The sequence below is a fragment of the Haliotis rubra genome, unplaced genomic scaffold, assembly GCF_003918875.1.
Source record: "Haliotis rubra isolate DU_JTF1 unplaced genomic scaffold, ASM391887v1 Scf840, whole genome shotgun sequence".
Lineage (NCBI taxonomy): Eukaryota > Metazoa > Mollusca > Gastropoda > Lepetellida > Haliotidae > Haliotis > Haliotis rubra.
In genome coordinates, this window is record NW_025767569.1 from 194224 (window position 1) to 209486 (window position 15263).

The window sequence follows — 15263 nt, forward strand, 5'->3', positions numbered from 1 at the left end:
GAGCGGTGATTCCGTTCAAGTGAGGCACGCGATCGATAACACATCGGGCCAACTTGAAGTCGCACTCTGCGATATCACCTACCTACCGTGATGGACTAACATCAATGCCAGCAACAACAAGCTGTTCGTTAGTGTCGCCCACAACGAGATAACTGACTGTTACTACAGCGTGTGCTCGCTAAAGCGACGAGGTCTTCAAACCCTTGGGAGCCGAACTCAAGATGAACGACTCAAACGGCACAGTGGAGTTAACCAACAACGGAATAAACCCCTTGAGTCTCGGCCGACCATTGGCAAGGACACTCGGTATGCCGCCGGACGATATAAAACCCACAACTAACGTCACAGGCACGAAATACCCGACCTAGTACCGTACCGAGAGCTGTGCATTCATCTCAGTCAGCTGAGCATGACGGACAACATTCAAGGTGGCCACACTACCACGATGATGAGAGCTGTACTGGTGAAAACGGTGAAGAACAACAACAGCAGAACCGAGTTGATTTCATCGCGCCAGTACAAGAGGTTAACTCGGGGCACCATCCCTGAGTTGGTAATATCTCAGAAACCTCGGAGACACACGCGGATTTGACGACCCCTGAGTAGATGGTAAACTGTACGCCTTGCAGCTTAAAAACAGCATTTACAAACGCGTTGAAGTCCCCTCCATGGGTAGAACCCTAGGTGATATAGTAGATACCTCAGGAGCGGCCCTCAACACTCGGTTCGACCTAGTCCGCATCGGTGATGATAGATGGACGGTTTCCCAATCGTTCGGAGGCAAACTGTTCGACTTAGAAGATGTTGAGAGCACGACAGTCGCCCGAAACAACCCATATACTCTCGTCTTCACCGACGACGACAAGTGGGTGTTGTTGCCCTCTCGAGTGGATTGGTTTCTCAACATTAGTCTCGGCTCCCCCTACGTGTTCACGGAGAAAAAGTCAACTACCTAAACAAAGTCGTGAACAACAGAAACCTGCTCGTGGCTTACATCCCCGCGCAGAGACGTAGCGTAATCATCAGCCCACTCTTGAGTATGGCGGCCCACATGCTGTCGAGCAAGCCCTGAATACGAAGGCGTGGTCAACATGCTGGAGAGTCTACTGGCGAACTCCACGCTGGTCATCCAAGTCTGCCTAGGTGAACTACAGCGTGAAGTCAAAGTCGTGAAGGGGATCAAACTCCGGTGGGGGAAACAGCACCAGTATCAGGTTTGTACTGTTTACGTGCAGGTGGGTGTCGATTCTCACACCAGTCACCGTGACCGTGGAAGACGCGATATCCCTCACCAAGATCTTCCTACCTGACAAAATACACTTCATGGGGGTGAAGTGCACCCCTGAGAAATTATCAGAAAAACAATTGGAAACTATCTTGTAATATTATTATAGCAATGTCCAATCATCATCGGCCCATCGCCATGCTTAACGATCTTGGGGACACAGAGGGATTCCATCAGCCCGGCGAGGAAGATGCCTTGTACGTCCTACACTTGAAAGACAACGTGTATAGGCGGGTGGCAATGGCCGATCATCAACCCAACATCACACTCGGGGATCTAGAGAACGCGGAGGGGTTCGATTGGGGTGATGACGACTGCTTGTATGCCCTGCGCTTTACAGACAACATGTTTAAGCAGGCGAGCCTTAGATTATATAAAGAACCCGAATGGTTTATCAACTTAACCCTCACAGCACCTTACGTCTCTATAAACAAAAATGGGTTTTTCTCCGAAGTTAGGAACAATGGTGTCTGGCTCACGTCTTTCATACCGAATTCTGATAATATACTGAACCGCAAAAGAAACGCAAGTTTATTTAGAAATGTGAATATTTCTGAATCTGTGGAACAAACAATCTTAACACTACGAAGAAATAACAGACAAGTGATTGTTGAAGAAATGAGTCATGGTCTCTGGTGAAAACAACACTCAAGTTTACTGTAAAAGCATATGTTATCACTCCACCCTCACACACCAAAAATGTCACGAAACAGTGTGTCAATCAGTAGCGCGTGTGACCACTACTGGCGGCAATGCAGGCAGCACAACGACGTCTCATCGAGTCAACAAGTGTCTGAACGAAGGCTTGGGGAATTTGATTCCATTCCCTGGCCAATCTGGCTTCCAAATCTCTAAGGTTTTGAGGTTGAGCAGCTGTCTGTATCCGTCTACCAATTTCATCCCACACATGCTCGATTGGTGCCATATCCGAGGACAGAGTGGGCCAGGGCAGTACAGCAATGTTGTTCCCTCTGGGAAGTCCATAGAGACCCGTGCAGTGTGAGGGCGAGCATTGTCCTGCTGGAGCGTCTGGAGCTGAGGTTGGGCCTGGAAGAAGCGGTACAGCGTGGTGTTGAAAGACCTGGTCTCTGTAGACTAGAGCAGTCACACGTTGACGAAACACGTGTAAACATGTTCAGTGGTGGTAGCTGAAGCCACCCCGTACCATGAGTCTTCCACCTCCCCAGAGGTCAGCTTCCACAACACAACAGTTGGTATTAGCGTTCATTCACGTCGTGTCCATACGTTATCGGCCCGTCGGCGTGGGACAAGTTGAATCTGGACTCATCAAAGAAAACAACACTTGTTGCCATTGTTGACGTCGCCAACGGTGGTGTTGTCGCGCCCACTGTAAACGATTTTTGGCGGTGGCGTTGCGTCAGAATCGGTCCGGCGTGAAGGACGGCGACATCTCATCCCTGCTGCCCTCAGACGATGACAAACAGTGTGTGCAGAGATGTGGCGTTGTGGCCCTTGAATGGTTGCAGGTGTCTGTGTTGCTTTCGTTGCTGTCGGTTACCGGATGAAGTAACCGGATGTGACGATCTTGCGCTGGCGTTGTTACCCTGGGACGTCCTGAGCGTGAGTCGGTCTGGAACATTACCGGTTTGGCGATACCTTGCGGATAGTCTTGTGATTGTTGTCGCGTGACATCTGAAGTGCCTGGCCACTTTAGTTGGTGTGGATCCGGTCTGCAACATTCCAGCGGGCGATTCATTCGTTGCTGTTCAGTTAGGCGTAGCATGTTTTCTCCGCGTTGTCACAGTCAATTTTGTGTTCTATGGTGTTTTTTGAATGACCTGCCTTATAAAGCTTCAGACTGGAGTGAAATGCACGCATTTTTGTGTGAAACACAAAAACTTCATGCAAAAAACACGAAAAACATGAAAATGATTGCGTTTTGGCGATGTGGTCAAAAATCAGCGGCAACAAAGGCAAAACCATCTTCGAATGCTTAGTTCTATAATGGTATACTTTGTTGTCCTAAAAGGAATGCATTTGGAACGTATGTTTTGAAAATAGTAACTTGCGTTTCTTTTGCGGTTCAGTATATAAGAGTTTTCCAAAGAACAGTCCGCTCAGGCAACAAGTTACATTCATCTGAGGGCTCAAGTTTAAGGGCCAACTTACCTGATATCCTACCACATCCTATGACTGTGAACCCAGACTCAACGCTCATCATAGAACTCCTTCTGGGAGAGACTGCTTTGAGTAACCACTGGCACCTTTTACCTGGGTTGACAATAAACTGGAGAGCTGGACATGATTATGGGGGCCTACGTTTCCTTATCATCAGGTACTCGGAATCGAACATCTTAGTAGAACCTTCACTGGCTCAGGTAGAAGAAAATGCACCTATTAGCCTTTCCCAGATTTTCCTGAACGAGAACCAATCCCTTATAGGCCTCAAATACATTATGCCACATTTAACAATGATGAATTAAAATATATCTTACCCAGGTTATACTGAATGAAAACCTAGCCCTTATAAGCCCCAAATACATTGATACTCATTTTAAAATCGACGAATTAAAAAATATCTTGCAGTAGATATTATACACAGGATGGGACTGTACCCAGTTGTAGAGGAAGTAGCAAAGACACTGGAAACCGTAGACGGGTTCCGCTTGAGACAGTTATGTGATGTAAAACGCCAACTAGAATAAGACCGCGACACACGGAAAGCACTATGTAAGAAGAACCATAGAGCTTTCAATATCGTGGATGGGGCTGATACTGTCCTTACGACAACCAGCATGGGACTAGGGGCGGCAGGTGTTGGGTTGTTAGCCACCATCGTGGCAGCACCTATAGTACTGGGCATCCAAATAACAGCTGGGGTAGTAGGGGTTGTAGGGTTGCATGATGCAGACTGCATCGTAAGACATTAAAACACGACGAGATCAGGGTTCTGGCCCGAAGCAAAGCTGAACACTTTTCCACGGCACTCTCTGACAGTAAGATCTCAGAGGAGGAGTTTCGTTCAATCCTCTCTGAACTTGACAAGTACCGTGAGATGAAACAAGACATTCGGTCCAAGTCTCGTAAGTCTGCCATCAACGAAGACGAGAAAAAAAAGTATATATACTGAACCGCAAAGGAAACGCAAGTTACTATTTTCAAAACATACGTTCCAAATGCATTCCTTTTAGGACAACAAAGGATACCATTATAGAACTAAGCATTCGAAGATGGTTTTGCCTTTGTTGCCGCTGATTCTTGACCATATCGCCCAAACGCAATCATTTTCATGTTTTTCGTGTTTTTTGCATGAAGTTTTTGTGTTTCACTCAAAAATGCGTGCATTTCACTCCAGTTTGAAGCTTTATAAGGCAGGTCATTCAAAAAACACCATAGAACACAAAATTGACTGTGACAACGCGGAGAAAACATGCCACGTCTAACTGAACAGCAGCGATGAATCGCCGTTGGAATGTTGCAGACCGGATCCACACCAACTAAAGTGGCCAGGCACTTCAGATCTCACGTGACAACAATCACAAGACTATCCGCAAGGTATCGTCAAACCGGTAATGTTCCAGACCGACCACGTTCAGGACGTCCCAGGGTAACAACGCCAGCGCAAGATCGTCACATCCGGGTTACTCATCCGCGTGACCGACAGCAACGAGCAACACAGACAGCTGCAACCATTCAAGGGCCACAACGTCACATCTCTGCAGACACTATTCGTAAATGCGTCTGAGGGCAGCAGGGATGAGATGTCGCCGTCCTTACGTCGGACCGATTCTGGACTTAGCGTCACTGCCAAAATCGTTTACAGTGGGCGCGACAACACCACCGTTGGCGACGTCAACAATGGCAACAAGTGTTGTTTTTCTGATGAGTCCAGATTCAACTTGTCCCACGCCGACGGCCGATAACGTGTATGGACACGACGTAATGAACGTTACGCCAACTGTTGTGTTGTGGAAGCTGACCTCTGGGGAGGTGGAAGACTCATGGTACGGGGTGGCTTCAGCTACCACCACAGTACACCTTTACACGTGTTTCGTCAACGTGTGACTGCTCTAGTCTACAGAGACCAGGTCTTTCAACACCACGTTGTACCGCTCTTCCAGGCCCAACCTCAGCTCCAGACGTTCCAGCAGGACAATGCTCGTCCTCACACTGCACGGGTCTCTATGGACTTCCCCAGAGGGAACAACATTGCTGTACTGCCCTGGCCCACTCTGTCCTCGGATATGGCACCAATCGAGCATGTGTGGGATGAAATTGGTAGACGGATACAGACAGCTGCTCAACCTCAAAACCTTAGAGATTTGGAAGCCAGATTGGCCAGGGAATGGCATCAAATTCCCCAAGCCTTCTTTCAGACACTTGTTGACTCGATGAGACGTCGTTGTGCTGCCTGCATTGCCGCCAACGCCGCTACTGATTGACACACTGTTTCGTGACATTTTTCGTGTGTGAGGGTGGAGTGACAACATATGCTTTTACAGTAAACTTGAGTGTTGTTTTCACCAGAGACCATGACTCATTTCTTCAACAATCACTTGTCTGTTGTTTTTTCGTAGTGTTAAGATTGTTTGTTCCACAGATTCAGAAATATTCACATTTCTAAATAAACTTGCGTTTCTTTTGCGGTTCAGTATAGAACAAGGGGTACGAAAAGCCCAGCAAGCCTTCATTACGAACACCAAAGAGATCATAGGCGATTCACATTAAACTGTTTCCTCTAGGTCAACACGACATAGAGCCATCACGAAAGTGTAAGTTCGCGGACATAGTGACCAGGAAGTTAAGTGGGGATTCAAAAGTAGTATATACAATGGCGCCAAGATCTAAGGGCCTGACATAAGCTTTATTTATGAAATAAAGCTTTACAGCGGCCTTTCTTGAAACTGATCTCGGACTATTATTGTATAAACTTCTCTTGCCGTAGTGATTTGACTCCTTCAAAACGAATGTCGATTTCCGAAAGTAATCTGGATTTTTATAGCCAGATAGTGCATGCTCTTTGCTGCACAATTTCCAATGTAAGGAGATTTCTGTTGCGTTGTGGCGATGCCTTTCTATTTCTGGTACAAATTCTCATCAAAATCAACATTTTCAGGTAAAGTCGACTTTTAATGTATGCAATTGTGTAAAACCATGTTATCAACGCTTTCTTTACATATTTTGGCGATTGTTGAAAGCAATAAGTAATTAATAGATTTTTATAAATAGAAATCGCCTATTCGTTCCTATTTGGGGACCGTAATAATATTAAACTCGCTTCCGTGAAATGCTAAATTTTTTTTAAACTCGTGAAAGATTATATATATTATTATAAAGTATACATATCACTTTTGCTCATTTGATACAAAATCATTAACTCGATTAATAAAAATGGTATTACACGGAAGGTCATTTAGTATCCTCTGTCTATCTGATGGTGAATTAATTACAGGCTAGAACTTACCATATGAATATAATCACTGCACCCACAAGGACAAGCATTGTTAGAACAACTGGAATGACGAACTGGGAACTGTTTATCGGTGCCTCACCTCTGGTAACGGTTGTAGTACCTGCACTGATATAGGTCGTATCTGCATAATGATAAACACATTAATGAGAACTTGTACATGCAAAGTCCTCAACGTTGAATAACAAACAGAAGGGACGATAGCGGTTAAGCAGTTCCACACATCTTGGTGACATTTTACAAATGACACTCTGAACATTGTACATCTATTAAAATATAATACAGCTTTTGAATTAAGTGTATCAAGATGATATTGGAAATGGAATTTCACATTTGTCATCGTTCACATTATATGTTCAGCTTCTTTTCGTTTATTAATGTTTCAAACTTATTTAACCTTGATGGACGATGGTAATCCCACTGGAAATCTCACAGAAGACGCCGATGTGATTTTCTATACATCCCCGAGTACAGTGTCCATTGTGCTGATTGCAGGTGTTTCCTAGACAATGTTTGCTGCACGGTTCCTCACACTGGTCACCGTACACACCCACTTTGCATCCTTCGAAGCATCCTCCGGTGTCTTTGTCACAACGCACTATGCCATTTGGAAAAGGTTCACAGTTTTGAGAACAACTTTTACTACAACCATCGCCATATTTTCCAGGCTCACATTCCTCTTCACCTTGAACAGTCAGACCTGGAATATGTTGACGGTGATCCACATTTCAAGTTTTGTCAAAGCACAGATGACATACACCTTAAAACATATACTTCAATGTCAGGACAATTACGCCAGAAATGAGAACGTGAAAGAATTTAGTGTGAAACCATCAACAAACGATGAACTGTTTAACAATGAAGACATTGATATAAAGATAAACTAAATTTATTAATTAATGCAGAGGAAGTGTAATAGTACGACAAGCGCTATAACAGTACACACAATGACAGTATGACATAAAAGCTGTGATGATAACAGAGGTCAATCTTCCCAAATCTGCCTGGGATGGGAATCCAGTTTGAAGACGCTAACAGAGCATGGCTCTGTTCCATAAGGCGATCGTATGTCTGTCAAGGTCTAGGAGTTTTTGATTGCGTCGTGGAACGGAGCCTTGATCTTGATGTTAAGTGAGATAGGACGGAGCCAAGCACGTTCATCTATATCTGTTGTATATATCCTAAAACATTTCGTTACATGATGGATTAATGTATGTAGTTCTAGCAAATCCTCCATTACCCTAGACTCCGTTTCTGTATATGGTAATTAGCACACCACTGCCTTCTACTGAAAGGTTTTAAAATGATACTGCCTCCCAACACAATATGGGTTGGGGGTGTGGGTGTGGGTGCGGGGTTTGTGCAACCATCATTATAAACCTGTTCCAGGCACTTGTGTCCATAGTTAATATATTTCAATATAGTGTGTATACTAATCTCACGAATGACTTAAATGCGCGATCATATCAACGACACGCACGCACGCACACATGCACAGACACATACAAACAGGCTGCAACGAAACCGCATTGAACTGCCGCGTGTGGGTAAGCAGCTCCCTGATTGGTCGATTTGTTTCAGTTTAACTCTCGTTATCGTACATACGGGACATTCCGTTTGCATGACCAAAAAGTGCCATTTAAGACCGTATCAAAGCAATGATTGTATGCTATTGGTATTTATTACTCGCCCGTTGAAGATACTGCAATGTAATATTTTAACGAAAAGATTACACTAGTGTAATACCGCTACACTTATGACGTCATAACAGTTATGAGGTTACAATGCTAACATCTCTGTCACAAGTGTATAAAAACCTGCTTGACTCGCGGAAAGTTGTGAGTCATCACACTGTGGGCATTTTCTATCAATTTATGTTAGAGAGTAATAAACAGAATACTAAAGTCGCTTAATGTGAAATAGCATTTTTATTAAACTCTTTCGTTTGATACCAAATCATGAACTCGTTTATTTAAAATGGTATTACACGGAAGGTCGTTCAGTATCCTCTATTTATAACTCACCCGTTGAACATCACGTGGTGCCGTACGTATGGCGTAAAACTGGATTACGGTTATGACGTCACAATGCTAATACCTCTTTCACAATAGTATATCGCAGAAAACATCTTTATCCATCCCTCTGCTCATTATACGATTCGGGAACGTAGTAGCAGAACATCGTGGTACGGAGCACTCAAAATATACAACCTCACTCTCGGGCAGATTGCTTCTAACTAGCTACTGCGTGTTGGTGCGCGTGATACTCTCGTCAACATCAGCGGTTACGTATGAACAGAATAGGGGGCGTGACCTAAGGGCGCCTCGTCCTTTCATTGGATGCTAAGGGGTCAAATCACGGTCCTAGACATAAATATACCTATTACATCAAACACAGGCGTTATTGCCGTGGGTACCTAGCTGCGTAAGTGCTAAAAGCCGCACTTATCACCTCTTTGTATGGTTGGCTAGTAAAATCGGTTTGCTTCGAGACAGCGGCGTGGGAAACAGCGTTAACATTCCTACAGCTTTGTCACTAAACTAATTTTTCCCTCATCAAAACCCCTTTCTCTTAAAGTTCTTGAGTATACTCTTCTTGGCATTATCATACCATCTGAAAACCATGGAATCGTTTTCAAGCGTATTACTTTTACTGAAATGCCTAACTATATCATCGTTAGAAATGCCTCAAGATCGCCAGCTGCCGAAATATAAACAATGGTGACCGCAAGCTTTGTACACGAACTCTTTTGTAGGAATAATGCAAACGACCGTATTTTGCCACAAAATCGTGAAATTCGGGCCATATTCGTGTGTAATGTATACCGTACGAGTCGTACATGTGTAATCTATCTGCTTCACTTTTTCTGTCCGTGTTGCAAATAAACAGTATAGCATATTCCAATCTCTTCACCCTGCCACAGTCTGTTCTATTACCACACACCTCTACCAAAGTATCTCTGCTACTTATACCGCCATAGCTGTTTTTAAGAAAAGGCTCATTACGTCCAATCTGTACGGATAGTTGTTGACGGTATGGTTTGAGAGTGATATGCACCCCATGGTCCCAAAGGGTAATTGGACGTGTCCTCATTCTAGCCATAACCATCACAATGTATGCTCGGTACGCACAGTTGAAAGACGAAAATCACCTCTATTATCTTACACTTCATATGTCCACGGCTTATCGTATATTGTTGCTACTAGGTCTAACAATCCCTTATTACACAATCATTTCGACCACCGTGTGTGTCGACGCCGTCGCCTCTACACCTTTTCCTCCACATAGACTTGTCTATTGTCTAGAACATAACCCCTACGTACATCGTCAATAGGTTTAATTGTTCTAACCGCCCCCTATGCACAACCGTGAGTGTCGATGCCGTCGTCCCGCCAGGTTTCCCCAATAACTCGCGTAATGTCGCGAAAATTGCACCTACTATCTTATACATCATTTCCCTCTGTCGATGTCGTCCATTGTGTGCATTGAAGCTATAATCCTTTTAACTACGATCGTAAAGTGAATAGACTTCTCTCTCTCTCCCTCGCTTATCACAAAATTGTGCAAAACGACGACATTCTCATCACGGTTGACGAGGAAGACCCTGTATACGCGTTAGTGAGAAATACGGACATGTCTCTTCTAGAACATCCCGAGGATGATTGAAAAGAGCAATCGTGTCACAAGGCAGCGGAGAGTGAAGTTTAATTTTGGCATTATACACAACTCAGTGGTTCTATGGAAGGGAGCAACCTGCCTCACGGCCGATACCGTTTAAAAAGGTGTCATGTGCCGCTAACTGACATACTACCCGCCATAAAGAATCCCTGCTACTGATGCCGCCACAGATGGTTTTAAGAAAAGGATCATTATTTCCAAACCATTGCAGATCTCGCCCGTACAGTATTTCAGATGGATAGGTTATTTGCCCATCATCTGTGTTAGTGTATAGCAGCATTGCTAAAATGATCACATTCTATTATACTGTCCAACTCTCTATAGGGCACCAGTGTAAACCACAACATGCGACACTTTAATATACCACTTTTCTTCTTCGTAAACACAAACCATGGAATCGTTTTTAACCATATTCTCTTTACTGTAATGTTTCACCATATCGTCCCTAGAAATGTTTCGCTGTGTAACCATCGGGAGTGGAACATCTTGTAGGTAGGTAGGTAGGTAAACACGGCTTAGGTGTAGTGTGTTATACTTTGAAAACAGTGTATCGTATTTTTATAAGGGCCGGTGATAGTTTTGGAATGGCCTACCATACTTTTGATACGGTGTGTCATATTTTGAAAACAGTTTATCATATTTTCATAAGGGTGTGTCATACTTTTGGAACATGGTTATACATTCTCCCATCATTTTAGTAGTAAAATCTGTGAGAATTGTAGGGAGAATGTATAACCACACGCAAAGGCATGACACACTGTTCCAAAAAATGACGACACGATATTCTAAAAGTGTCACACGTCCTTCCCAATGTACGACTTACTGCTCCAAATGTATGACGCATCGTTTCAAAAGTATGCCGCGTTGTTCTAATTGAAATTCAAACGAGCCGAGGCGCGATAGTTCAAGGTGAAACCTCGAATTTTGCAAACTTCCTGCGCACCTTCACTCGGAGGATGGTGTAGCCTGTAAGCATAATTTTTCGGTCCGCAGGTGACAAATTCGTCGATCCAATTACCATCCTCTATTTCGTCAGTCCACTCGCCCAAAGAACCGCCGAGCTTCAAACAGGGGGGCTCGTCATCGTTTTGTACGTAAATGACCGAATCTGTGTCAAAATACAACACGTTTTAGCCTAGGGCATCCAAGGCCTCATACAGTTTCAGACGCGCTTGTGCCGTTACCCATGCGGCTAAGACGGGATTGCTGGCAGTATGAGGTATTAGGTGTGCTTCGTTGGGAGAGTAGGTGATGAGTAGAGTGTCGGGGCTAATCAAAACGACGTCTTTCAGTTCTATGGTCTTGTCGTGAAAGAGGTCGTAGAAATTTCTCTCGTTTGTGATGTACTGGCACTGGGTCTTGTCATTAGACTGACCAAATTTGCCCCAGTGACTGTTCATCATAAACTTGGCTGTGGCGCGCATACCCTTTTTTTTAAATATTGGTGGGGTCCAGACGAACACCTTACTTATGGAAAACTCTGTCGACGAAACACGCCTTACTATCATCAGTCTTACATTCCTCAGGATAGCTGCTGGTTTTCTTGTTTCAGCTTGTAGAAGTTGTCGACGCATTCCGGATAGTCTCGTAAAAGACCTTAACGATACATGGTATGGTCGTGTCTGTCTGCCAGAGTAGTGCCTGAGCCGTAGTGTACTTTGACATTCCGCTCACAAGGAAAACACGACATACAACCATACCAGAAGCATCCCAGGTATTCGTACACTACTTTGTTGTGCGGATCGTATCCGTCTACCTTGAAGGTATGCCATCTCTCCTCGGTCGTCATTACCGAGCAGTAGTCGTTGACACCGGCGCAGGTGAAGGATACTTCATGGTTCAACTGTAAACCCCGGTTTCGTTCAAGAGACGCTAACCATTCGGCACATATTTTAGACTGCCGTGGCTGATTGTCCTCGTACCCCCTCGGGGGGTATTATAGCTATAGTGTTGGGTTTCAGGTACTTGCGTCTAAAGGTCAACATGCAGGCATGAGGCAATGTGATGCATTCGTAAAAAGGGTTAACGTCGTCAAGGGACATGAAGGCATCTATGAATTTAGTGCAACCCCATCTTAAGATGGACACATCTTGCCGACAATACTTTAAGAGCTCGACCTGCATGTTGAAAGGTGTCCTAAGGTTTTCCCTATACCACGTCAAGAATTTCATGTGATCATCCCTTGGCATGCTATTCGGATCGTAGTAATGTTTAGAGGGTAGTTTACTCTGGATAGCTGTCTGGTACCCGCCAGTCTTATTAAAAAGGTGTGGAAAATATCCCATTTCACCGTCTTCCAAAGCAAAATTATCGTAGAACTTTTTCAGAGCGGTAGGGATATAGTTGTGGGAGTCACGGAAAAGTAGCCTACCAAAGGTCATATTCAAAATTTTACCCCCGGTTTCTGAGTGAGATGTTCTAACAACGATTTCAAAATGAAATGATTATCGCAACCTTTAGCATAGTGTGCCACGACCACTATGCTAGCGTTACAATCGTTGTCATTTGTGGTAGAATTGTGATTGACCATGTCGGTAGACTCACTCTCGGGTGGGGTGGCGATGTTCTCGTCAGTATCTCGTGGTTTCTGTGCGGGTGGCATGAGCCGAGAAAAAAACTGTCCTACGAGTGTCTCGGTATGGGGACTGTCGATGACTATTTAACGTTTAAAATCAGTAGGTACGCAGCCGGTTTGTACTCTCACTACGCCAAGGTCATGTCTGACACAAGTATTCAGATTCTGATCCTATACACTTGCCGCAACCGAGCTGGAGAACGCAAAGGATAGGTATGTGTTTACCATTTTTGTCGCACATGGACTCGAAATCGTAAAACACATACTTAGTCAAATCATAGTCTACACGGTCCTCATCCTTAACGACGTGGACGGGTATGTGGCAGCAGTGCGATGGTCCGAAAAAACGTTTACACCGATAAAACACCATATCTTTAACATCTCTGTGACACTCGTGGCCTGTATTTCTATCGGTCTTGCATTTAGGACACCAGAATTTCTCTCGTCCACAAGCGCGGTTGGCGATATGAGCCGCGTGACAGTCCCTCGTAGGAAACCACACCTGACACTCTCGACAAGGTTGACCAAACAGCAGCAGTTTGCTGACGTCACCATCACCACTACCGGGTACCGCGCTATGGCGCTGCTGCTGCCTCTGTCGTCGAAAATCGTTCTGACAGCTTTTACCCTTACGCCCACATTTCCCACACGTGTACTCTTTTGTGCATGCATGAGTATTGTCTGACTTGTACCCTCTGTGACACACCCTGCAATATTTACGATTTCCGTACAGACCTACTACTGTATTGATGCAGTCATAGTGACCATGTGGTCCACCTCTGGGAGTGTTAGCAGGCCACCAGAAAATATCGATGCAGGGGATGTGTTCGGCCGTGTCAAGAGGAGTGTGCGGAGCGTACAGGATAGAAGCACCATTACCGGGTGTAATGGTGTGTACATGAAAGCGCGCCTCATCCCTTAAACATGTTTGGAAGGCCTCCCACGTGGGACGACCTTCCATACACGCTCCCGGGCGAGACCCGCTCACCTGTACAATTCATGCGTAGCTATCGTTTGTACAAACCTGCGCATCTCTCAGGAACGCTTCTTGCTCTGTATATCGCTGTCCATGTTCCTTCTTGGACACGTCCCGTGGTTGTGAAGTATACTTTAGAAAATAGAGGGCTACAGCAATAGCCGACCTAGACATAAATTGTCGCTGTTCTCTATTTTAGTAACACAACCACCCCTATTGGTTTTACGGTTGGTAAAAGCCTCCAGCGTGATTAGCTCTTTCTTAGTCAAACGTCCATTACCTCTACCTACAGCGGCGGGATTCCTCACTACCTATAACCTTACGGTCATGGGACTGTCAAACTTAAAGATGTGTTAGACTTGGCAACGTGTTCCATAGCCCGCAATATGATGTCACCCTTGAGTTCTTCAAACCTGACGAACGGTATGGCGTTGAGGGCGTCATAATGGACATACAGGGTGACGATATCCTCGGGGCGTATATCTGCGAAAAAATGTATGGAAAAACATAATGACACCAAGAATGCGCTTATGTCAGCTTTGAAAAGACACACAATGTGAAAAGTTATTAGTTACTACACTGTAAATGACTTGTTTGAGTGGCATTTTAGAAGTTGAGACGTACAATACAGAACAAGTTTTATGGATAACGTGAGTGCGACGTTTCGACCAGCTTACCGCTTAGCCAATTATGGCAATTATGTTGTTTCCTTTGTCTATTATGTTGTTTCATTGTTATATACAGTATAAATATGCAGCTCCCACACTTCATGCATCACTCCTGCTTGACAACGGTACAAGAATCTGTATCGAAATGTTGCACTCACGAAATAAAGACGTTGTTATCCATAAAAGGTGTTCTATATTACACTGTAAATGTATAGAGATTACGTTGCTTTTATGCACTTACTTTCCGAGTTACCCAGATGAGCCACGAGGGAGTCAAACCCGCGTGACAGAATGTCTTCCACGTCCACGCTGCCCTGTACTCTCTCCAGAAATTGTTGTAAAAACTCGACACCCTATATCTCTGACTATCCATCCGATGAAGTTCTCTGAGGAAAAAGACTTGTTGCAGCAAGTAGTCATACTCGCCATTTTCTCCCTCGATAACCCCGTGGTGGCCGTCATTGTGGGGAGAATGACACGGAGTCTCTTCCTCTACGACCTCGATGATGTCGTTGTCTTTGCGTTGTCACAAAGGTTGCCATGTCCCGGATTGTCGGCATGTGTCGCTGATGAGGCACTGGTATTCCTCATCATCCGGAGAAAAATATATAAGTATGTCATCCTCGGTATGTTCTATAAGAGACATGTCC

At 44.6% G+C, this 15263-nt stretch overlaps 1 protein-coding gene across 7 annotated transcripts in view; it reads right to left on the reverse strand.

The window, feature by feature from the left end:
• The window catches only part of LOC124262497 (receptor-interacting serine/threonine-protein kinase 4-like), a 108719-nt gene that overhangs the window by 57497 nt on the left and 35959 nt on the right, over window positions 1-15263 (reverse strand). For 4 of the 7 annotated variants that reach the window (XM_046697011.1, XM_046697009.1, XM_046697006.1 and 1 more), the window contains exons 1-4: window positions 14855-15199; window positions 14359-14428; window positions 7114-7416; window positions 6711-6840 (exon numbers count right to left, since the gene is read on the reverse strand). In XM_046697011.1, the coding sequence (XP_046552967.1) occupies window positions 6711-6840; window positions 7114-7416; window positions 14359-14428; window positions 14855-14986 (635 nt within the window). In that variant the 5' untranslated portion in view covers window positions 14987-15199. Of the gene's footprint in view, window positions 1-6710; window positions 6841-7113; window positions 7417-14358; window positions 14429-14854; window positions 15200-15263 lie in introns of those variants that run through there. The other 3 variants (XM_046697005.1, XM_046697004.1, XM_046697010.1) reach the window with 3 other exon arrangements.